General features: G+C 42.1%; 2 protein-coding genes across 4 annotated transcripts in view; one reads left to right on the forward strand and one right to left on the reverse strand.

Moving 5' to 3' along the window:
• LOC113159156 (secretory carrier-associated membrane protein 1) lies at positions 1-6,290 on the forward strand. The gene is made up of 9 exons (XM_026355701.1): positions 1-241; positions 3,105-3,182; positions 3,277-3,402; positions 3,830-3,941; positions 4,031-4,159; positions 5,074-5,233; positions 5,354-5,455; positions 5,564-5,681; positions 5,769-6,290. Exons 1-9 carry the CDS (start codon positions 185-187, stop codon positions 5,916-5,918), a joined length of 1,032 nt encoding a protein of 343 aa, XP_026211486.1. The 5' UTR covers positions 1-184; the 3' UTR covers positions 5,919-6,290.
• Positions 6,291-12,012: 5,722 nt separating this feature from the next.
• The window catches only part of lhfpl2a (LHFPL tetraspan subfamily member 2a), a 30,959-nt gene continuing 16,905 nt past the window's right edge, over positions 12,013-26,066 (reverse strand). Inside the window, exons 1-3 of one of the 3 annotated variants that reach the window (XM_026355402.1) lie at positions 22,934-22,963; positions 17,589-18,407; positions 12,912-13,168 (exon numbers count right to left, since the gene is read on the reverse strand). In XM_026355402.1, coding sequence (XP_026211187.1) covers positions 12,912-13,168; positions 17,589-18,009 — 678 coding nt within the window. In that variant the 5' untranslated portion in view covers positions 18,010-18,407; positions 22,934-22,963. Of the gene's footprint in view, positions 13,169-17,588; positions 18,408-22,933; positions 22,964-26,066 lie in introns of those variants that run through there. The other 2 variants (XM_026355404.1, XM_026355403.1) reach the window with 2 other exon arrangements.

Here is a 26,066-nt window from a genome sequence, read left to right on the forward strand (position 1 = left end):
TGCTGGTGATCAATCCTCCCCTTCCATAGGATCTCTGGACACGCAGTCAACATTTGACTTCACCTCCGACCGTGTCGTCTCCGAAGCGAGTCTGTTTCTGGAAGTAGCTGGCTCTGACTTTGGCTTTACGTACCAGCTTTTACACTAATTTAGACTAAACGACTCAAGTCATCTCCTGAGGAGAATGTCAGATTTCGACAGCAACCCGTTCGCGGACCCGGACTTCAGCAACCCATTTCAGGTAACGTTAGCTAGCTAGCTAAGGTAGCCACAGTAGCATTAGCTGACGTACTATTTACCATTAATAACATGGAACCAACCAATTCTTCCGCTGGATATCGTGTAATAAGCTGCTGTTATAAATCTAAGAACTGATAAACATGTTAATCAAGTTGTTTACAGCCTTTAGATTGACTGACGCTTTATATTGGTTCACTTTGCCCGACTCTTGTGACCAAACCTGAAAAGGTAATAGGCGCTGTTGTTGTGTTAGCTACGTTAGCTTCGTTAGCTTAAAGTCCTGTGTTGGTCTTCCTGATGATACAGCAGGTGTTATCTTTGATTATTCAGCAGGTTTTGCTGTGTTGTGTATTCAAACCCCCTTTATTTCTTTATCATATTCTCTTCTGCACCTTCTGAGTTTTAACTAGTGGTGAAAGTATTATACTTGTGTATAAATATGAGTTACTTGTACTATATACTTCTATTCCACTACATTTTAGAGATGAGTATTGTACTTGTAAGTACATTTATTAGTCATGTTTTAGTAATATGGTTTTACATAAATATATATATACTGTTTATACTATCCAAAATATTGTTCAACTTTAAATCCCAGTTTTCCAACCCTTGTTTAGAAAACTAAGCTCACAGTGGGACTCTTCTCATCTTTTACGTGTCACATACCTTATGCAGTTAAATCATTAGTCAGTCAGTCAAAGCCTTCACTGGTCAGGAAACGTCAACTTTATCCTCCAGGAAGCTTTCACTTCACAGCTGGCCTGAATAATGCAGCATCAATCCTTAGAAAAAAATCAAGACCACTTCACACATCCACCAGGAAAGTCCCAGTTAATAATCCACTTTACTGGGGTAGAAGAGGTGTGAATAATCTACATCCTAACACTTCCATCAGACACACATGTCTTTAAGTACATGTACTTTGGTTTTACATTGATAAACCACTGTTCAGATGTTGCTCCTGTTTCCATGTGTGGTGGATTTCTCTTGTAAAACATCCATCTTAATTAATGGATTATATAACATAGCCCTAAAATGAGATTAAATCGCCACTTTTTGTACCAAACTCAGAATGATCACACTGAGGGAATTAATCCTGACTTTATTCTATTAAACCACTTATATACAAACAACTTCTCAAAAACAGGGAAGTATGTGGCAGCAGAACATGATTGTGGTGTGTCATGCATTCATTACGCTGCATATTGCTTTCAGCTATGGACAGTGTTTTTTTACATATCTTGTCATGGGGAAAGCATTTGATCGAATGCTTTTCAACCCTTCAGTGCCAGAAATGGGATCTTTAAATAACTTTATTTTAAAGGAATAATAATAAATGTTGTAACTCACTAATCTATTGTGGCAGAGATGTTCCTACTGATTTCTCCCACTTCTTTAAAGGATGCTCAGTTTGACCATGCAGCCCCCCAAACCTGAATCATTCATGGAGTCCCATTAACATACTGACATGACTAGTTCATCCCTGCTGTTTCTCTGTCATTTGTTGGCTCACACTTTTTTGCCTGAGGAGAAGCTGGAGTTTTGTTCCCTTCTCTGAGCGATTGTCAATACTTAATGAAATCATATGGCGCCATCATACTGACATGTGGTGCTAGGATCTCTGCTGGCACATTTTCTGCTAAATTTCATCACTCCATCTAAATCTTGCTTGGCCTATTTCTGTGGATGTGGGCTAATCACACACATTAGGCTCCCATGTCCCAAAGAAGAAATCACATTTCATCATCTACGTACATTTTTCAAGTGTGTTTTGATCTGCTGTTACATTTTGCAGCTTTACATTTAAACACAGTAAAGTAGTTTTAATAGTAATTTTAAAGTTTGTGTGTAGTTGGACAAGACAGACGTGCAACAATCGAAAAATGCGTGGTGATGAAGACCTATAGATTTAGAGATGAAAAGTTGGCACTTGATGAATTTACTGTACATGTACTTGTTTGGCTCTGCAGTAGGGTAGCATTAAACTTTAAACACAACACGTGCTGAAATATTTATGACCCCGGTCTGGTGACAAATTGTAGCCTGAGCGTGTCAAGCAGAAAAGATGCTCCTAGAAATTCAAGAGTCAGAGAGACGGCGAGAGCAGTGCACTGAGGCTGGATAAGGACAGCAATTCAGGAATAGCTAGATTGGATGTTAATCTTGAACTCCAATTTGAATGAAACTAGTGCCTGACTGACATCAGCTGATGGTAAGTCAATTAAAGAAAGAAAAATATGCAAGTGCATCTTAACTGACACCTGCAGGAATCAGAATTTTACTTTGAAATAGTATATAATATATAATAGTATTAATTCTGTTGTTTGATAGTATGTATTTTGTATTTCGTTGATCCTTAAAGGTACTTAGCTACACTCCTTGGACTTCCTCTGGATGTTGTTTGTGCTTGTTACAGCTGTCATTCACTAAACGTAATTAAACTAGGTTGTTTAATTATGCCCATTCTGCAAAACCAAGAATGGTTCAAAGGTTTGGAGAGTGAGGAGCGCTTTTTATTTCTGTCTTTAGCAGTGAGAGGTTTTCACTCCCCCACATTCTGAAGCTCGTGGCTATTTATAGAGTCTTCTCGTGAAAATTATTGGAATCATCCCATCTTTAGCAGTATTGAATTATAGGGCTGTTGCATTTTGAACAAAAAGGGCTTTTGGCCTCGATTTGGCAGAATAATTGAGGGTTTTTACCCTCACATAAGCCATTTTGGGTTTTTTTGCTGTACAGATTTTCACTGATGTCCTTGGTTAAAATACAAGAAGTCTTGGCGTCTCATACAGAAATCTAGGTTTCTCTAGGTTTAATCTAGCTTCTTCAAACTGTTCTCATGTGGGATCATTTGGTTTTTACAGGATCCATCAGTGGCACAAGTAAGAAATAATGCTCCTCCAGGGTTGGAGGAGTACAATCCCTTCTCAGATGGCAAACCAGTAAGTACTTTCACTTTCACAGTGAACAAATGCTGCATTCAGTTGTAATAATAACAGGATTATAACACAACTGCATATATATTTTCTGCCTCAGACAGCTGCGGGTACAGCACCCAAGACTGCAGCTCCCACCATCAACACACAACCCGCCATTATGAAACCCACAGAGGAGCCTCCAGCCTACTCACAGCCACAGCCACAGGCACAGGCACAGGGACAGGTGCAGTATTACTGATCACATCTGAGAACAAAAAAAACTCATAGCTTTGTGCCTAATGGTCCACTGAGAAATATCAGGTTTAACAGACACGCTTTAACATTGTGCTGATATTATTTTGTGTCAGTGTATGTAACCTAACATACTATTGGATCATATATGATTCAGCATCACCAGCACAGAATCTGGCAGCATACTGGAGGTAGTAGATGTATTAGCATGACAGCTGGTTTCATGCCGAGTTCGTGCACAGAAAACCGCTCACAGGAGGCTGTTTCTGTCTGTGACTGGGCTTTGTAGCTGGAAAACACAGGAAATAACTTGTGATGGTGCATCTCATTTATAGGCAGACTCTTCCGAACATGCTGTTGTGTTGTCTCTCTTCCTGTAGAGAATTGGGTATAGTAGTTTTCCGTATGTGTGTGTGCAGGAGCAGACGCGAGCAGCTGCTGAGCTGTTAAAGCGACAGGAGGAGTTGGAAAGAAAGGCTGCCGAGCTGGACCGTAGGGAGAGAGAGATGCAGTCACTCAGTGCTTCAGGAGGTCAGACACCAGCATGCAGCTGCAAATCAGTTCTGTACCTACACAAACTCACATCTTTAAAAACATCATCTCCTTTTGTCCTGTTTCAGGCAGGAAAAACAACTGGCCTCCGCTTCCAGAGAAGTTCCCTGTGGGCCCTTGTTTCTACCACGACATCACTGTTGACATTCCTGTAGAGTTTCAAAAGACAGTCAAGATCATGTACTACCTCTGGATGTGTGCGTAATACTTTTGGATTCCTATATTAACTATAACATTGGTCTGGTGCATTGTGTTGCAAGTGAAACAGCTTTTTTGTCACTTGAAGATGAATCCTATTGAGGTCTCTCATGTCCTGATGGATATTTGTGATTTTTTTGTGACAACTCTAGACTGGTCCAATTACTCACATTTCAGCAAATGATACTACAGGTCTTGCCTCTAAAGCCTTTGCTGCTTAGTCCTAGTGATGCGAATCAGGGAACCAATGGCATCTATTGGAATTCAGTAGCCACATGACAAAGGCACATGGTGCAGTCATGTGGATTGATGAAGTGACTCGGTCAGATGATTGCTTAAAGGTCGGTGAGATACCGACTTCAGAGAACAGTGACAACAACATCTTTTCTTTAGTATGTTTTCATCTGAGTGTCTAATGAAAAGGTCTGATACTTTCTGTTCGGAAAAAAAACAGCAATATACTGGATTTTCTCTTTAAGCTTTCAATTAGAGACAACACCCCAGCTCAGCTCTGGCATGTAAACCAGCACGCATGTGTCATATTTCACACAGTGATGTTAAGTTTCCTCAGTTATACAGACTCTACTACTGTACTACTGCAGCCGCTGTTTAGGACCCTGAGAACAGATTTTAATGATGAATAATTAAGATGTGTGTGTATGTCTGTGAGTATTCCGCTCTCAATTCTCTCAGTGTTACATGTTGAAACACTAAGCTCCAGTGTTTCCTTTATTTCCATTCTGAACCTGACTTGGCCAGACACCGGACCCTGCTGCACAAACATTCTCCAGCCCACTCCACTTTCCACGCTCTGACGGTGACACACCGCGGCTGCAGCAATGTCCCACTTCTTCTAAAAGCTCCAGCGAGATATTCACTGTACTTTTTTCTTCTTTCTGCTGTTTCCCCTCAGTTCACACCGGTACACTGCTTGCTAACATGATCGGCTGCCTGGCCTGGTTCTGTGTGGATGCAGTACGTGGGGTGGACTTTGGCTTGTCCATCCTCTGGTTCCTGCTCTTCACACCCTGCTCTTTTGTCTGTTGGTACAGGCCACTTTATGGAGCATTCAGGTATTAGCAGATTTAAAAACCATCTTGCAAGCACTCTTACTCAAGAACACCCCCACCTCCTAACGTGTTGCTGTGGGTTTAGTCTTATCCTATAATACCCTGTGTTTTCTGTTTGTGCAGGAGTGACAGCTCCTTCAGATTCTTCATTTTCTTCTTCGTATACATCTGTCAGTTTGGCGTCTACGTCCTCCAGTGTATCGGCATCAGTGGATGGGGTGCCAGGTGAGAAACCGGGGCAAGAAGAGAACCATTTTGTCTCTCAGTTAGCTAAGACATTGTAGATTGCTGTTTTTTTTGTTGTGGATTAATACGTAACTTTCTTGTGTTTAGCGGGTGGATCTCAGCTTTGACTGGCCTGAATCGAAGCATCCCAGTGGGCATTATAATGATCCTCATCGCTGCTCTCTTTACCTCACTGGCTGTCTTGTCCCTCATCATGTTCAAAAAGGTACAAGTAATCCATAAGATAATCAGGTAGCATCTTTAGCAGCCTGTTCAGCACAACTTCATCTGTTCTTGCTCTTCATTTAATCAGGTCCATGCACTGTACCGTACCACCGGTGCCAGCTTCGAGAAGGCTCAGCAAGAGTTTGCCACAGGCGTCATGTCCAACAAGACGGTGCAGACAGCCGCTGCTAACGCCGCCTCCCGGGCTGCACAAACGTCCTTCAAAGAGCAGATCTGATTGGGCCAGACTGCTCGCCCACATCTCCATCCACCCCTCGAGCCCCTTCTCCTCTGGTCACAACACCCAGCTTCCACTAGAGCCAAGTGTCCTGTTTGAACACATGGGAAGTCCACCAGCCTTCTGACAACATCAAAGTGGTTTAAATGAGGACTGGCCAAACAGCCAGCTGATCTGCATGTTCAGGTTCAGAGAGGAAACCACTAAGGGGAGGATTTGAACAGGGTCATGGCTCCTACTCTATCTGCCCCAGCAACATTGTGCACTCTCATCTCTGACTCTGGGATCCCTCACCTACACGCCTCCTACCACTCAACCTGTGTGCTCAGCTTTGTTTTTCTGTGTGTGTGTGTGTGTGTGTGTGTGTGTGTGTGTGTGTGTGTGTGTGTGTGTGTGTGTGTGTGTGTGTGTGTGTGTGTGTGTGTGTGTGTGTGTGTGTGTGTGTGTGTGTGTGTGACCAACTAAATGAATGTTTGTGTGCCTATTTATATGTTGTGGATGCCTTGAGGCCTGTGTGTCTGTCTTTAGACAGATTCTAATGTAGCTGAACCAAGTTGGACTTTCTAAAGTTACCTGGGAATTTCCCACCATCAGCCATGTTATTAGAGGTTCTGTGCACCCAGTGTATCTGAGCTTCTCTTTAATTTATCAACCTAATCACTTCCTGTCTTTCCAGCTAATTTGGACTAATGGAAGTTCTCTTGTACTCTCTACTTGTCATTTAATGTTCATTCTGCAGCCTTTTCAGAATCATTTCGCTGCTTTCCTTGAGTTCATAACTTTACGCTGCTTCGCCTCAGTGGAGGGTCTTCGTATTGTTGAGGATGAATGCTGTGCATTCCAGTTCACTGCCTTGCCTTCTGCTTTTTGCTTTCCTCTGAATTGGGTTTGAGAAAAAGTTGTCTTAATCCTTAGTGATGCTTCACCCAAAGTTTTAGATATTCACTTTCATCCTTGCAGACTGTAGAGCACTACCTTTTTATTATCAAACTAGTAGTGATATTACTCAAAAACAGATAATGTAAGCCACTCTTGTGGTCAGACACCTCTTTATAATATCTTAGTATATCTATATCTTAGTTTTTCATCTGTTGCCACCATCAATGCAAAATTTAACTTTGGTTTAGAAATACATATGTGTAAAACAGACACGCATTTAGATTGAAGCACTTTTATTTTGGGTGAAATATCACTTTAAAGGTGACTCTCAAGTGTTTGTTTTGCTTGAAATCCTTTTGCCTATAATGATCTACATATCCATTGTGAAACCACAGCAAGTTGCACTTTAGATTTGTCCATTAGATTCTGTCTGCACACTGTAATCAGTGCAAATGGAAGGTGGTCTGAGGCCTTCCTGCTCATTGATGTGGATTCTTAAGTCATACTGTACGTGTGACGTGCACCAGCTGAGGTCAGCATTGTTCTCACGTTATGCCTACTCTACCCTCATATCATATCTTCAAAAATAAATCAATGAATGACACTGTTCACACTGAGATTCTGTATATACAGCTGCATGTTCATACAGTTGATATCGTATGAGGAGTAAAGTGTAACTTGTCTCCAGCTTGTGCACTGGAGATTTACCTCAGTTTTACTCAGGATGTACTCTCTTGTCTTGCATGACGAGGTTAGCAATTATATAAAATTGTACAAATCAGACCCTGACTAGTCCCTGGTAATAGATATATGTGCTGTATGACATCATATTGCTGTAAATATGACTCAAAAAGTTACAAATGGCCAGTAATGTCACTGTAATGTTCTGCTAATGGCTTGTTTAATCCTCATTTGAGATTTGTAGATTGATCATCACTGGATTGCAGCAAGACCAATCAAATCAACATAGAGTTGTTCTTTTTTGTTCTCTTTAGTTTCTTTTATGTAGTCACCAAAATTTAAAACATTTCTCTCTTACCTGCTGTGTTTTCTGAAGTCTGTACGACCTTGTGTTGGTTCAGTGGAGGCTGCAAAGCGTCTTCTTTCATTGTTTGACTGTTTCTAATCTCTCTGTCTGTTGTGCTTCATGTTTTAAACCTTTTGTAGGTTTGTATTATGTAGGAGTGTATATTGAGGGAATTGGGGCCTTTAAATCTTAATCTGTGTGCAGGGCAGGGTCTCTGGGCCTGGGATTCTTCTTGACTTCTGCAGACTTGTGTTTTAATCGAACGAGGCGTCCTGCAACCTGCCTCATTTTGCTCTCTGCTGTTTTTATTTCACACTGGTTTAATTTGACCCCGTACATTTAATGTTAATGTGCAAAGCAACATGAGGTTATTTCTTAAAGAATCAGACTGAATAGCATCTCCAAAGTCTTTGTTACTTTCGACTTGCATATAAAAACATGATAAATGTTAGAAGCGTTAGGCTGCAATGTGAACCGTGTGATGTACCGTGTCTGGACTGTGGCTTTGAGCTGTGCTTTATAATCAACATGGTATGTGGTAGAAACACTGGGAGTGAAATGTAACTTTTCATAAGAATCTTACAATGAAATTTTAACGACTTTATTGAGAAAAGTATGAAGGGATGTTTGTATATTTTGTACGATTTACAGATTGTCGGCTGTTCGCTCTAAATTTAAGCGTCATTTTAAGATGCACTTTGGTTTCACCTTCAGTCGCATGTCGAGTAGCTTGAGTTTTGTATTTATTGTATTAACACTGAATAAAATTCTTCTTCTGTATGTGGTTTGTGGGACTGTTGAATTTGCGCTGCATGCTGTCGGCTTGCACCAGCAGCTGAAAACCAGATGAGGTCAGTGGTTATCAAGGAGAAGAGAAGTTCACTTTACTAGAAATTAGATGCAGGTTTAGTGTAAGTTGAACAATCATCATACTGTTACTACCAGGACATCCCAAAATTTGCAAACATTTAAATTCATTTTTGCAGATTGAAGATGGTTATTAAAAGACTTTTAAAAATGTTTTTACACAAGTTCTCCAAATCACAAGTTGCAGATGTCAAGGAGCTAATTCATTACCAACCACACAATGAGGATTTTTAGCTGTCTAATTATTGCAAAGAAGGAAACAACAAGTAAGACGTGAGAGACAGAGATGCTCGTAATTGGATTTTGATTTAAAATAGATTTTAAAATAATAATTTTAAAAAGATCCCACTTTGTACTTCCTCTCACTTCCACAAAAAGGTGCTTCAGCATATTTTCGCTCATTGCCTTTATTTTTGTGTCATGTGTTTCCAGCAGCAAACAGACAGATTAAAGATAAGACACATTCATCACCTGCTCAGCACCATTAAAACATACAGTTAGCAACTAGCTGGTAGGAAGTGGAGCCAGATATTTTATTTTATTCTATGTTGTAATCTTTGAGGCATTAACAGAGCTGTTAAAGGAGCTGTATAAAATCTACACACTGCAGAAAACTTCAAGCCAAGTGCTGAGTCCATCAGTCTCTGCTCAAACAATCCTGTGTAAAATGAAGCAGAGCAGCACTCACACAGAAGAGGAAACTAGTAGCCGACCCAATCGACTGCCAACAGGAAGGAGCACAGAGGAGGAATAACAATCTCTCACAGACTCAAGGGCTTCTCCTCTTTAATGCCTTTCATACTTTTCAGGAGTGTGTGAAAATAGCAGCAGTCTCCAGCCTGATGCTACCTGTGTCTCCAGGACCCCTCTGGCTGTCAGCTGCTCTCGGCCCCCTGGATTAACTTGGTTGAAATACTATAAATAAACTATTTAAAGCATCTAATGTATTGTAATATCTCAGGGTGAATCCTCACAGCAAGCAAAGCATAGCTCAACTATTAGAAGAAATGAAGCTGTGGTCGATTCGTGACTCATACACACACACAATCGCACTTTTAATTAGTCTTTGTTTGCTAATTTTAACTGATAGTTTGGGTTTGAAGTGTTTGCACTCCTGTCTGTGTGTGTGTGTGTGTGTGTGTGTGTGTGCTGCCAGCACGATTCAACAATGATGACTGCAACTGAAATGTTTGCTTAAGAAATTGAGTAAAACAAGAAAAAGCCCTTTGGTCATCTGAAAAGTCAAACACAACTCTCAACCACAAGCCGACCTCTGAAAGAAATCCAAGCCACAAATAAGTCATTCAAAGTGGCCACAGTATGTAATTTTAGCCAAATGGTATAAAAACAGGACACCATCTTGGCTTTAAATGTTCGAGCAGACGTTAAGTTAATGATTGTTATGTTGTATGTTGAGTCAGAAAACAGGCTTTTGTCCTAAATCAAGAGGCTCAAACCTCCTCTGAACGTTTTCTCTGCATTCTTCCTCGTCCAGGTGTGAAATAAAACACAAGCTCTGAGGCTTCGTCTCCCCTTCTTCTCGTCATCTCCGTCTAAAATGAGAGGCAAAACTAAAAGGACCTGGCAGTGAAAAGCTGGCCTGAGTTTCTGCTGCACTCTTCAGATTGCACGATTTGTCTTGTGCCTAATCTGGAAGTCATCAAGTGCTGTGTTTAGTTTGAGTGCACTGGTGGAGGAAGGGAGCCACAGGGTTGTGCCAGAAGCTTCACTGTAGTCCACATGGAGGGAAGAACATCTGGGGAGGGAGTCGTCATTTGGTGATCACACACACACATACACACATCTATACGTACCAGATAAACACACACAGGTAGTGCACAAGTAGCCTGAGAACAATGGAGCAAATACTGTGTAAAGGTAAGTACTCGACATTTTACTAGTGGGGTTTTAGCTACTTAAATACGTGCACAGTTTAATCCAGAGGATCTCAAACTAGGTCTCAGGCCCGTAGATGTTTTATAAGAACTCTTATAGTCACATGATAAATCAGCTCAAAAGGTTCCTGCTGCATGAATTAGTGGGAAACATATTATACAGATTATGTTGAAATTAAAATGACAATTATGTGTTCCCAACACGGGCCTATTGTTTGGGTTTGGAGACGGTACCGGATCCGTCCACAGAGCCTTAATGTTCCTCAGCTAGCAAATGTTTTCAGTCTGTTTAAAGTGAGTCACTCAGTGAGTGAGTCAGTCCCAGGATGGTTTCTCAGCCCAGTTTCTGATGGCTGCTGTAATGTGTTCTGCTGCCACAGAGGAAATACATTTATCATGACTAAAAACGAGTTCATAGTGTCGCAGCTGAGTGCTTCACCAATCGGCAGGAGCCCACAGACAAGATCAACAGATGGATTTTTCATATTAACTGTGTTTTGTTTCTCCACAGTGCAGCAGGTCGTTCTGTGCTCGTTCAGCTGCAGTCGTCTGAGCATCTTTGGTTCGATCTGCAGGATTCTCCGTCAGCACAAACACTCTCAGGTGTAACCCTATCCTCTTTCTACCTGTCCTTTTGTGTTCAGTGACGTCCCCACACTTGAGAATTTCATCCAAACTCTTCGTTGTTCAGAGCAATTCATCGTCAAAGTACCTGGATGGCACACGATTCTGTATTTATACTAATTTCTATCTAAGCTTTGCAGTTTGCTTGTTGATTATATCCTCGTCTTCTTCACGAGATGTCGTCTCAAATCGTCCTCACTCTCTCTGGTCGTATCACCAACATAGCAAAAATTGTCTTTCATATTTTTATACTGTATTTTTTCACATTTAGCCTTATTAAGTATTTTTTGTATTTTACATCTTAGGCATCAAAAATCTACTAAAACTAGACAGACGATGAGAACAGCTAATTTCATTTAACAGTACTTTGTATTTTCTAACCATATCATGTAAAATGTTCATTTATAAATTAACTGTAGTTGTCAAGTGGATGTAATACAGTATAAATATTTACAACTGAAATGTAGTGTAGTAGTAGTAGTAGTAGTAGTACTATAGTATAAAGTATCAAAAGTAGCTTAAAATTGAACTTGAATAAATGTGCGCACGCACACACACACACACACACACACACACACACACACACACACACACACACACACACACGGAGAGTTCAGTTCTGCATCAGTGGAAAAACTGATCACCCGCTGGCTGGAAAACGTACCCACCCCCACATCGAGGGCCAAACCGAGGTCTCAGCACCAAGCTGGCTGCTCCACTTGCTACATGTCCTCTTCTTCTTCCCCACATTAAGGATTTCGTTGGATTACAAACTGAAACCAAGCTTTCTTTTTGTCCCGCCCCTTCTCTTTATTTGTTTGGCAGAAACAAATGAGAACAGATAGAACACTATCTATGACTCAACAGACTCCCTGAAACCAGACATTACTAATAACAGCAAGACTTCAGTCCATGTCCTTGTGCACAGATTACAGGATGTCTGCTGAATGAGGACCGTCAGGGACCCTTCACAGGTCGTCTTTCAGCTGAAGCTACGATTCAGCTCACTTCATTTTAGGAGGACAAGCGAACGCACCACAGAGCTTCCTTTGCTTGTCTTTGTGCAGTCTGTGTTCCATCGGTACATTTCAAAAACACATGAATCATTCAAACAGTACATTCTCTAAGCTTTAAAGGACATCCACCGTGAGCTAAAGCTCATTTATAATGTGAGTAGTTTATTCTGACTGAGTAGTGGTTCCCTTGTTGAGTTAATACTCACATGTGGTATCAAACAGTTAACAGATCCAGGTTTTCTGGTCGTGGTGTGGTGACAAAAACACCAGTGTTTTCTTATTTGTGTTTCTCAAGGCAAGAGTGACTTCATCAACCCGGCCTGGATTAAGCTGACCATCATTCAGCGATCATAATTATGTACAAAATATATATAATCACACTTATTTACAGAGCATGTGGTGACAGACAAAGCCTCGCGGGGCGTTCCACATGGCGACACATGAATACAATAAAAGACACAGCACCTCTAGTGGCAGAAGGACAAAGACACACTGAGAAAAACAAACAAAAACTTGGCACTCGTAGATTTCTCCCACAAAAACACCAAATGAAGAATCAGTTTTAGTGGTAAACGATGCAGGGGCCTCCATTTCACAAGACTGCTTCATGAGAAGCAACGCAGGAGCCGGGGACTCTCTTCTTCTTCTTCTCTTTCTCCCCTGCAGGACTAAAGTATCGGAGCCCTCAAAGGAGGCAAATCAGGCTCTTGCCCTCCTCGATCTCCTCCTGGACCTTGTCACTGGAGGTGGCGATCTCGGCCTGTGCGGAGAAGACAGCGCAGATGAAGGTGAGCACGGTGCCACCCATGGCAGTGTAGAAGGCCCAGCCCATGGAGCAGAGCCCGGCCCGGTAAGGTGACGCGTCGGGACCGCAGTACAGCTGAACCTTGTCTGAACCCCAGCCAGCAGGGTACAACATCAGACCCAGGATCAGAAACAGACCTGCAGGCAGGGAAACAGGGAAAAAGGACGTTAGATGGATTCTGTTGTTTGGCCTTTGAATTATTTCCAAATTAGTTTCAGTTAGAAGTCAAAGAGAACCAAGTTTAATAATATATAAATAATGCAACCATTTCAAACTATAGGCCTGGTTCTGAGAAACTTAATGACTGCTGCAAATTGTCACTGTAACCACTACTATTCACTGGTACCAAAGCATTTCCTGCCAAAGTGCCATCCTGGCATTCGAAGCCTCCAGTCAAGATGAAAAAAGTGTTACATCAAACAGAGTCAATTCCCTGGTGACCGTCTGAAATGTGACCGAAGATAATCGCAGCAGGACCTCCAGTAACCAACTGCCGAGGCAGGAAGGAGAGACCCGAGCCTGAATCTTGACACACAATCCCGTCAGGTCAGTGCACAACGGAGAGAGGAGAACAACAGGAAAAGGTAGCTGAGGGGCTTTCCCGCCTGCTGCAGTCGCTGGCCGACCCTCTGGCGTCCTGCATCTTGGTGGAAGGCAGGGGTCACTTCCTGTGTTACTGTGACCCACTTCTACTGCAGCACTGACGTGACTCAAAAACTCAAAAGCTGCCCTTATATGTTCTATAAGTCATTTAATGTTTAATGGGTTCTCAAAAGCTCAAGGGGTCCTGTGTCAGAGCGTCTGTACGAGGGGATTTCTTGTTTGAAAGTCACAAAACTTTAGTATCCTGAAGATTTCCAGACACAGAATGACGACAAAGAGACACCAAACAACCACAAAGACACTTTAAATAACTACAAAGACGCACAAAAACAACCACAAGGAGACTCAAAACAATCAAAAGAGATAGTCAATGACCACAAAGTGATTCAAAACCACAGACACAGAAAATAGCACTTAAAGAATAGAAATACTGCATTAGTTCCTCGACTCTGCACTTCATCCTATGATAGTGGAACATTCAGCTGACGAAGCGAGGACCCTGCCACCAATCAAATCTCTGGAGGAAACATTTACAATAATAAAATTACAGATAATAAATGAACCAGAGAGGGAATGAGAGTCTCAGTCTCAACTAGCTCCCATCAACAAGCAGGTCCTGCTGCTTTGTTTCTTATAAACAAGTGTGGAGGTGAAACCTTTTCCTTTCATTCTCTCTCTTTGTCTCTCTGCTGCTTTTCTTTCTTCTTCTATTCTCTCTCTCTTAATGCACCAATATCATATTAAACAAGGAAGCGAAAACTAGGTCATAAATTCTTTCCACATGTTGCTGCTTTACTCTGACGTCCAGACCGGCTCCGGTGATGAATTGAAGGTATGGTTTTAATTCTCAACTCCACCCCTTCTAAGACCCCCCTGTTACACACACACACACACACACAAGCTGGACCTTCTAACCTAATATCCAACTGCACTCCACCCTTCCAGTCTTCACTATTCCCTCTGCACTGGCTCGTGTCCCCATTAACTTCCAAACTGTCAATTCTCCACCATCAATCCATCTGTTTCTAAACGCTGCATCCTTCTCACCAATCATCCAGCCCTCCCCTCTCCAACCTCTGCTTCCTTTAACACAGCACAGCAGGTCTGCAATCTGCTCCAAGAAATCAGGCCACCCTTTTCTTTTCCAAGAAAAAAAAATAAGAGATGAACCACCGCTAGGAACCACGAGAAGAAGAGAGCGAGAGGAGAGACATTGATAGGACAAAGATTAGGACAGAGATGAGCATGTGACAGTAAAAGTTGTTTCTGTTTTGACTTTTTTCTTAAAGCTGTAAAATACGTCTGACAGATCTGAATCCAAAAAGCCTTTTGAAGCAGCTCAGATATTTTTATCTCTATGTCCACTTTCAACTCAATGACTCCTGCTCCACCCGCATCTTCAGCCATCACCTCATTCGCCTCATTCAGACACCCTTTTTTAATTGTTATCATAAAAAAATAGTGATTGTAGCAGCAACAACCCATGAACTAGTGAGAGCTCCAAACAACAAAGCGTTTTCTTGCTAAATCTGATGTGATGGGATGAGATAATGTAAACTGAACTGTGGTTTAGGGTGTAGACAGGCTGCATGTCTTCATCCTAATTGCATTTGTTGTTTGTAGCAGGCGTACGTCTGCCTCTGTTGAAATGCAGCCGTTATTATATATTGGTCATAAAAGTTGTGCTGTGTCTTCACGCTGCTACGACTCGCATCATGTTTGCTCTTCGTCACTATGAAACATCTGAGGCTCCATTTTAAACACAGCTATCCAGGAAAAGCCCGTAAAAACATCGTAATCCTGTTTGAGACTCGTCACCAGACAATAACACGGCTTAAATTCCTATAAGTGTGTTTTGTTTGCATTTCACTTCCAGCACGGAGGCTTAGTCACGGTGAACCTTAAATTAAACCTGTGACGACGTCTGACTCACAATTAGAGAGAAAGTTTACAGCAGGTAATAAAAGCATTCGACGCCGAACGCACAAGAATTTAAAACTGTTTTATGGCAGAGTTTGTTTGTCTACTGTGAACTAGTGCGAACAGTGAATAAAGGCACAGGATTCACTTAAAGGTAGCTTAACATGTGTATAATACGTCTTAGGGGTCCTAAACTGTGCGTCTGCAGGACACAAAGTTTACCCAACTGACCCTCAAGTGAAGAGAGTCTGTTTTAGCCATTTGATTATGTAAAGCAGAGAGAATGGATTTCCCTTGCACTGAAATCTTAAAACCACCTGAGTCTAAATGAACCGTCAGTTGAATGGCATCTGCGGTTGTCAGGAAGAGTCACAGGGGACAAGAAAATCTAAAGTGAAAAGTACAGGTGACATCAGTGCATGTGAAGATTAGGTTAATGGGACTTGGGGGTTCTCCAGTGCAATGACGTGACCATCTCTGGCAAAAGCATCACAATCTTCCCATCTGAGGTCAATCACTTCCCCAAACATCTGCCATCTGGCTCCAGTTTTCTCATTACCAGAGGGTCGGCGCACACTGTGGAAATAATGATTAGTAAAAAGTCGACGTGGTCGTGGTCGTGGTGGATATCAGTGTGAGCCATGTCGTTCACAGGCCTCATGGAAAGACAGCAGTCAAGCTGTGCACTCTCATGCACACTGAGTAAACAATTGATGAATAATGGTGGAAGAGCCCGAAGCTACGCTGACTATTAGGTCTCAGACAGGTGGAATACCGAGTCTTATCACTTCCTGTGGCTCAAATGAGCAAAGGGTTATTGTCCTTTGGTTCCAGATGGAAATCCTCCCGCCTCCTCAGCTGTTTGAACCGCCTGCCGCCCCCTTTCCTCTTCCTCTTACACATCCTCTCCTCAATGAGGACACTCAGCAGTGCATTTCCCAGCTTCATGATCTTAGTTATTGTTAATAAAAAATAAAGAAATTCCAGGTTATGTAACACTGCTTCTGCCATTCTATCAGCCAGTTTGAGGTTACTCTGCATGATGAAGTGCAAGATGGGCTGTGGAAAACCAATTCTCCAGTTGACTTAAAGTACGGCACAAAAACAGCTGCTGGAAGATTTAAAATACGACTACAAATCCTTGTTAGTACAGTATGTGTTGAAATGAATACAACACTAAAGACTCACGACATTAACAACATTTTAAAACGTCAATCCAGCAAATTAAATTCCTGGAAAATGAAAGTGTCCCATTTGATTTGCAGCATTGTACACAACAGCCTAATATACATGGAGAGAAAAAACAACACATTCATTCCAAGCTATCTGAGGTTTGTTGAGTAAAATGAGACCTCCTGTTAGCACCGGTTCACTGGGTGCTCTCCCTCAGGTCAACAGGCCTGCACAGAGCTCGGTTTACAGCTTGGCATGTCCTTCACCATACGCCCACCTTTTCTGTTTGGGGCTGCACCAGATAAATATGGCTGTGGAGGAGGACAGCCATAATCACCAGAGCACTGAGAGCTACAGTCTGTGAAAAAAAGGAGGTTCAGCGAGCATGATCTCATGGCCTCCTCCCTACCATAACTCACCACAGTGAGTCAAAGTGGCCCAAGATCTTGCCTCAGACACACAACCATAGACAAGATAACGCATGCGTCCCCTCCTTTTTAGACCAATCAAGTGTCAGACGAGCTCCAGCTGACTGGCTAGAAAGTAAATATTTGGATGGCAGTTGCTGTGAGTGAGGAAACGAGCCACGATGTGTTTTAAACTTCTGACTAAGTACAGTAAAAGACACCGAAGGCTCCACGAGAATCAAACACATAATTTAAGCAGTGGGAGTTGTGGTACTCGTAATGAATATCTTCAGCTGACAGCATAACTTTTCATTTACTGTGATGAACGTTGGACGCCACAGGAATGAAGAGAGACAATAAGATGGTGACCTGAGTTAGCTTTAAGATACCTCTGTCTTCATTAGATTAGTACAATCCCTAACCCTAACCAAAAAAACATGGTGGAGAATCTCACCTGCGATCCCTTGCAGCAGTCCACACACATTGAAGATGCTCTTCTTCATGATGCTTTGGAAGCACATGGTGAAGACGGAGATGAACGCCACAGCACACAGCAGGAGGATCCCCGCCGCCAGGAAGATAGAGGTAGCCTGCCAGAACCCGCTGGCGATCTCCCCAAAGTGAATTGCGTAGGGTCCGCACAATATTCCACGTTGCATGTGGGGTAGTTTTATACAGCGGCCGTAGATGCCCAAAGTGGGCCTGTAGGCCTCTCCGGCTGTGGTGGCCCCATGGGGGCCATAGACGGCATCAGGTGTGCGGGGGAATCCCACCAGCCAGTCAGTGCTCATAAAGGCAATAAGCTCTCCAAATGCTGCCACAATACTCAGCAGAGTCCACAGCATGGAGCGGCAGGTGACAATGACATGGCACATGACGACGGTGGCTGGAATCTCCCTCTGTTCAGATTTCAACACTGCCGAGAGGTAAAAGACTGGAGTGCCGGTCGAAGGCCCTCAAAAGACAGAGAGCTGAGGTTGTAATCCTTCTCCAGTGGAGATGTGTGAGCGAGTAAACACTTCACAGGAAGGAGTAGGTTACACTGCTGTATACAAAAGCTTCACGTCAATGATTCACAGTTGTCTGCTGTTTTCTCTCTGCCTCTTTCACTTCTTATCTTCTGCCGGTGTCTTTCACCACAGCTGTTGTTCCTCCTCCTTGAGCTCACCCTTCTTCTGTCTGTTCAGACTCTTATTCTGTCTGGTTTTTGGTGTCTACATTGTTTTGAAGTTGTGTTCCCTAAGCCAGCCCGCTGGCGTCACATCAGACACACCTAAGAGATAAAACAGAGGCAGAACAACAGGTTGAGTGCGTTAATTGCATGAACAAATGTAATTGCATGTGTAATAGATACTCTAAGATGATGAGTAAGTTTTGTTTTCTTTGAGGAAGTGCAGCTCTTCTGTTTCCCCCTCTTTTATGTTTGGAAAAGCATAAGTGTAGAGACTGTGGAAAGTGTGGAGGAGGAGCAGAGAGAGGAGGAAGGGAGGCTCCTGGTGTAGGTCTTTAGGAGGGGGTCTAATAAGCTGTGTTTTTTTGAAGCGCTGCTCTGTTTTCACTGTGTTTGTGTTTGAGGATTTGTGATCAGGACACTCGTAGGGCTCTCTACTCCCAGTGGAGCTTCATGACTGAGGTTGTAAAAAAAAAAAAAAAACATTAAATTTACATGCATGTCTACGTCTCTGTGTGTGTGTTTGTGTGTGGAGGTGGAGATCGTGGGGTTAAAATAGACATGGAAACAGTGGAATGAGAAGCGGAAGCCTGAGGCCTCTCATTAGGCGGCCCACACAGCTGACCTAGGGTCAGCCAACGGTTGATAACACAAAGGCGGTCCGGCTGTCACATGACCACCGATAGCCTCTGTGACACCATCCCTGCTCCACTGCTGAGTCAGTGACACTTCAATGAGGAAGCTGCAGATCATAAACCGGTCTCATCTTCTACAACTGACAGTACAGTCTAGACTAACCACCTCCAGACTGCAGCTTCTGCGCTTTACTTAATAGTCAAGAAGAAAACAAGTAAACTGAACAATCCCTTCCTACAAATAACCTAAAGTATTTATTCAAAGTTTATAAAAACCTTCTTAATGTGGAGAAACTGCTAAATCTAACTGTATTACCATCGTTAGAAATGTCTCTGACTGAACTGACCTATTTCACCAACACAGAAACGACATCTTGGTACCGAGTTCATACTTGTATGACGTTTTGTTATATAAGTAACTAAATTAATAATTAATTAGATTATAAGAGATATGCTTTAATGACAAAAGAAAGTGAAGGCCTGGCCTTTACCCCATGGGCTCCCTACCTAAAGCCTTTAAGATCCCCAGACGATGGTAGAGAGAGATTACGCAAACACTAATTCTAAACTTATGAAAAGTTGGAGATTTTATCTGAGGGAGACTTTGACAAATTCGAGAGGAACAGACATTAAAACGCAGAAGCTGGAATTCCAGAAAAGATTAAAAGGTGCTTATGCAGGCCTTTGTGCTCTTGTTATAAATACCGCTCTGGGCCAATGCTGACAGTTGTTTCTTTTCTTTGAGTCTTTTTTTTCCGGCCTGGTTTCCCTGCTGTCTCTGGGGAGTCTGTTAGTCATTCTCCGAGCAGTGTTTGGCAGGACAGCAGAGGGAACCGGGGACCGCTGTTGACACGTGTGCCGCCCGCACTGTGAGGTTTCTATCGCTTGGCCTCTGGTGTGCCCTTACAGGGCGCCACAGCCGTCCCTTGAGTTACAGCCCAGCAAAAGGACTCAGTACGTCAGTGTATGTGAGTAAGAGCATTACACAATCTTTGATCTTTGTCATCCTGGTGAGATATCAACATGAAGTTCTCTTTTTTCCCCTGTATTCTCCTTTTTCAGAGGAGAAAATGACCCAGATCTGTGGTCTCTTGCAGGGTGGTGCGTGTTTGTGTATGTGTGCGAGCTAACGTGGAGTATGTTTGGACTGTGTAAAACAGATGAGATCATAAGAACATGCACAGACAGCCGCCTCTGTGGATTTGGACCAAAATTAATTTTATGAATCACAAGTGTTCTCATTGCTTGACCACGAACAGATGCAGGAACAGATGCAGACACACATTTACAAACTGGGTTTTTACTAACTCTTCCCACCCCCCTCACACAAAGACCGTTGATCTTCAGGGGGGAGTCCCAGTGGTCCTTTGACAAGACTGATGTTTGACGTTGGGATTTAAGACAAATGGTTTTCATGCATGAGATACGGGCAGTCTGAAGTTTTAAGGTCAAACATTTGCTGGCCAGTTGCAAAGGCTAATTCCTCTCTGACAGGAAAACTGTTGGAAAACAATTCGGAGCTGAAACAATTCAAACCAGCTGGGTCGATATGGAGCTCTGACGACGTGGACACTTAACCTTTGACCCTACCATCACATGCCTGTTGGATACACCACACCTACTTGGTCTCAATTTATCTCAACCTGCCTTTAGTATAAGTTAGTAACCTCTAAAACAAGTGTGGTTCTATTAATGAACATATGCTCAGACACATTTCAGCAGACATCATAAACAGGGATTTCCCAAGACACAGTGGAGCACAGGAGTCTCTCTACACTGCCAAATTCTATAAAACTCTATAAAACTGTCCAGAAAAACAAGTCACACACATTATTATTTTGATGGACCGCCTTTGGCTTTGACTACAGCACGCATTCACCGTGGCATCGCTTCGATAAGCTTCTGCAATGTCACAACATTTATTCTAGAGCCACATTTATTTTTCACCAAGATCTTGTTTTGATGATGTGAGAGTCAGACCGCAGCACAAAGTCTTCTCCAGCACATCCCAAAGATTCTCAATGGGGTTAAGGTCTGGACTCTGTGGTGGTCAATCCACATATGAAATTTATGTGTCATACTCCCTGAACCACTCTCACAATTTGAATTTCTCATTTAGTATATTCAGGTAGTCAGCTGACTTCATTCTTTGGACTCATAACGTTGCTGAACCTAGACCAGACCAAGTCCAGCAGCCCCAGATCATAACACTGCCCCCACAGGCTTGTACAGTAGACACTAGTCATGATGGGTGCATCACTTCACCCACCTCTCTTCTTACCCTGATGCTCCCATTACTCTGAAACAGGGTAAATCTGGACTCATCAGACCACATGACCTTCTTCCATTGGACAGTTCTTAACCCAGTTTTAGTAGTTTCATCAATCTCCTTAGATGCTTTCTTTGCTTGATTCATGCCAATAATGAAACAGAAGGGAGTGCAGGATGTGTCTTCAGACATGGTTGTTTAAGAAATGAGAAGCTGCTCACTGCATCATTTGGGGTTAAATAACTTCTTGCCATCAGAAACATAAACAGCCATGCAGTAATTATCCAATCGGAGGCTCTTACCTATTTGCTCAGTTAAATCCAGGTGGTGACTTTTTTATTTTGGACGGGCAGTGTATGTGAAGCTTAAGGTGGATTTATGATGTCCTTTAATACTCCCAGAGTAACCAAGTGGGGAGACTGAGGATTATTTGAGGCTCAGTTTACATACACAGAAGAGTTTACGGCCCTTCAGTTGCACTCACCACCCCGCTGACCCCCAACACTAATCCCTGTGTGTGCACACACTTACAAGATTCCCTGCCATCTGAGATATGCACCCCCAAAGTGTGAGCCCACAACTTCAGAGAAATAAAACTCCTTCATGTCAGCACTTACAAATGGAAATGGTCCAAATTAAAGTCAGGAATGACTAATTAATTGTTTTGCTGATATTTGGTTAAAAACTAAAGTCTCTGAAAACCAAAGTTTGACGTAATGATGGAACACATTTTTTTGATTCATCCCCCAATGGAGATATCTGCACTAAACTGAATGGCAGTCCATCTAATAGATGTTTGAACTTCTCACACAAATCCTCATGATGCAACATCAAGAGATAACCAAAGTGTCTGGGCTTCATCCTCTGGGTACCATGAATGTCCGTTTCAAATTTTGCACCAATCCATCAAGTAGATGTTGACATAAGTGAAAACTTTGACCTACTGGCAGCATGTTCTCTGTGCATCATCAATCACCATCTGTCAATCAATGGAGGAAAATCAAGGAACAACCAAAGCTTGTAAGACTCATCCTATGACACGAATGTCTATACAAAATCCTTTTATGCTTTAACTAGCACTGTCATCCATACAGCCTTGCTGCTATTGTACTTAAGTGTCCACTCAGCCTTTCTCTTATCACAGCAACAAACCAGCAGGAAACACCTTTCCACACGGCTACTGACGGGAAACAATCTACATATGTATGGACACACTATGAGTAGAGTATGTGTCACCACCAATAGAATTTGGAAGAATATACATACACATGCTACGAAGACATAAACAGAGAAAAACGTGCAGCTTCTTTTTGAATACATTGCATTTTCATCCCACTCTCTCGTCTTACTAGATGTGAGATGTGGTATATTTTGTGTATATTTACAATCAGACTTTGTGTAACAATGGCTATAAGATTAAGATAAACCACACGGTGCAAAATCTACAATTACAATCATCAGGCCAGTGACAAACTCTTATAATAACAACATAAGTCAGAATGAAAGGAGTCTTTAGTGGGGTTTAGCACAACAAAGCAGGCTTTCCTAACACTTCTGCACATCTGCTCTCCATCCTGAACCTCCGGGATGTTATAGCAAGATCTAAAACATACATCTATATCCCATTACAGCCCGACAGTGTGGACGGACTAAAGCATTCCCCAGAGGAAACATCTCAGTGGGTTAAAAGTGATTAAAAGACAATAAGAACACAATAATCTGACCTGTCTCCATTGGTCTGTGGATAGTCCAGCTCTCCTGGAGATGTGGCTCCTTTACCCTGACTCTCACACTTTAATGGCTCTCTCAGACTCCCAGATCCTCCCCATGTCCCTCCTCCTGGACTGTGACAGTTTACTCTGATTGGCTAGGAAGACGCCGGAGCCACACTCCTAGAGAGGGTCCACATGGTGGCCACATTTCACTGCTGAATCTGGGTTAAAATAACAGAAGCTGGAGCTGCAGAGGGTTTCGCTCCCCTTTCTCTTTCTATCTCAGATTCTCGCTCTGTTTTGATCACTCTCTGCACACTTTCAATCAGCCAAGGCCAATATCTTATTATCTGCCCTAATACAAACAACATTTTCACTTCCTTTTCCAAAAATGGAGGATATACTAATTATTCCAGAAATTTTCTCATTTCAAGTAAATGTATTCCACCAAACTAGAACCAGTTTCTCATTCAGACACTTTTTATTTTCTACACTTGAGCACAATGACATACAGTAGCTTCATATTCGGTTGATTTATTTTTTGCAGACTTTATTGCAATTGATAAATTTCTGTGTTTTAAAGTAATGCATTAAACCTTAAGTAAAACATGTTTCAGGACTTTGACACCACAGAACATCTGTGGAGAAACCTGAAAACGGCGGTTCAGACAATTCCCATCCAATCTGATGGATCTTTAGTGGATCAATAGATTAATACTTAGTAAAAAAGAGATTTCAGATCATCTTTCCCTGGGCCATTATGAGCTGAAAAGTTTACATGGATAGGAAAATGGAGAAACACAATCTGTCCTGCTACATTCAAATCAGGGTCAGCCCTCCTCCCATCCAGAAGAAGGTGGTAATGCACCTGAAATTGTTTGGTAACAGCCAAATACACATCGGAAGAGGAAGGATGCAGTTTTATTACAAGGCACGCCGCTTCCTGCTTGCCAGCCCACACACACACACACACACACACACAAAAACATGCACCTTTCCAACTGTAAAAATTCGGAAACCAACAATCTGACCTTCAAACCCACTTCTTACCATAATAGTCCAGCTGTGGAGGTGAGGGAAGAGGCGAATGTCTCTTTTTGTCACCTTTACAAAACTATTTCTGTCACTTTTCATGTGAACAACCAGCTGCTGCGATATGACAAAATACTGAAAGCTCACATCTGCATTAATGACTTAATCGGTCCTCAGCTTGTACATAAAGTTTACTTAAGATTAGGGGAATAGACGTCTTGGACGCAGACACAAAAATCATTCTGTAGTTGCCATCAATTACCAACAGTCACATCACAACATACAGATACTGCAACATCCTTCTTCTTCAATCAACAAACGTCTGACTGGTGGATTAGATAGCTGCCTGGATGCCTAGTTAACTGATAGAACAGATGGTTCATTGTCTGACTAATGGATTACCTTTCTGGCTAATGGGAGCAAAGTGTCTCAGGATTGCTTACAGCAGCACTGGGAGCGTTCAGACAACACTACAGTCAGCCACAGCATTTCTCTCTAACTTTTGTGTTTGCTCGCAAATGAGTTCCATATGAAGGTGGAAAAAGAGGCCGACTCAAACAGGAAGAGAAGCCGATAGGTCAGCCAGCACTTCAACACAGCGTAAAAAGCCAGAGGAAGAGGCTTTTCTTATCAGTTTCAATGGAAGAAAGCGGTTCAAAAATAGATCCTTTTAACAAAGATGCATATCCCAAACCTAATAAAACCTCCCCTTTTCAATAAAGCCCTGTAAACCAGCCCCGCCTCGTGGATGTGAATTAGATAGGAAGAGGTTAATGAGCAATTTTAAAGCCAAATGAAGTCTCCTTAAAATGTCTAGAATATCAAAGAAATGCCATTTTTCTGCAAAACAACCGATTGCACAAACCCCCACACTCCTTAATTACCATTATTATTCCTCTGAGTCTTTCACAGTTTACAGTGAGTTGTAGAATTCACATTCTCATGTTTTTGTTTTTTACTTGAAATGTTTGATTCTTCTCAGACAAAAGTAAATAAAAGCAGGCTGCTCATCAAACCATCAGTGAAGTTATGGTTTTTATTTGCTGTTACAAAAGTATGTGACCCTCTAGCTTTACCAATTCATTTGAAGGGGAATCAATGGCTGTTTCAATCAATGAGATGACAGATGTTAATCCGTAGGGATGTGCTTAATTTAATCTTCACTATCTAAGTCTGATCTCGACACAGGTGTGTCATGGCTCAGACAAAAGACATGTCTGCAGATCTTAGAAAAACACACTGCAAAACTTTCACTCTGCTCCATTAATATGTGGAGAAACCCAGAACCTGACACACCTGCTTTGAGTATTTAAGATTGCTGCATTAATAAAAGCAGGATCAGTGGAACATCTGCCAACTTACTCCAAGCCACAAAATGTATTCAGAACACCACATTTAGGCTTACGGGCTCTATGACAGCTGTGGTTAACCATCCAAAACATCCAGGAGGATAAAGATCTTAAGCAATTACCAATTCTTGAGGGTACATCTTGAAGACTACAAGTAGAAATGCAAAACATATAAATAAAAATGATGAACAAAAACATGTTTAAAACGATTTAGAACCCAATAAAACACGTCAGAAATTCTGCACACAACAAAATGCTTCATAGAAATATGTGATGATCAAGGATATCAAGCTCCTTTTTGTTGCCTTTTTGTTTTCTGCTGTTACTTTCTCTCTCTCCTCTTTCCACTCAACCCAACCGGTCGAGGCAGATGGCCGCCCAGCCATCCCTTTTTTTTCTCCTCTCCACTGTCGCCTCGTGCCGCTCATTGTGGTTGTTGGGTTTTCCATATAATTTTGTATACAGTTATATTTTGTATGGTCTTAAACCTCAAACGCTGTAAAATACCTTCAGATAACATCTGTTGTGATTTGGTGCAATACAAATAAAACTGAATTGAAAAAGAATCAACCAGAAACTGTACCTTATACTCTCAGCACTATCAGAGTATTTCTTGCATGTCAGGTTTGTGGGGATAGAGATAGACATCAGACACAGACTGAATACATATCATCTGCCAGACTAATGGAAAGCCGCCTGTGCTTCTAAAACTGGAGTGTAGATGCTCTGGGAGATTTCTCCTGGCAGCCACAGGAGCTCCGACA

Source organism: Anabas testudineus, chromosome 12 (assembly GCF_900324465.2).
Source record: "Anabas testudineus chromosome 12, fAnaTes1.2, whole genome shotgun sequence".
Taxonomy (NCBI): Eukaryota; Metazoa; Chordata; class Actinopteri; order Anabantiformes; family Anabantidae; genus Anabas; species Anabas testudineus.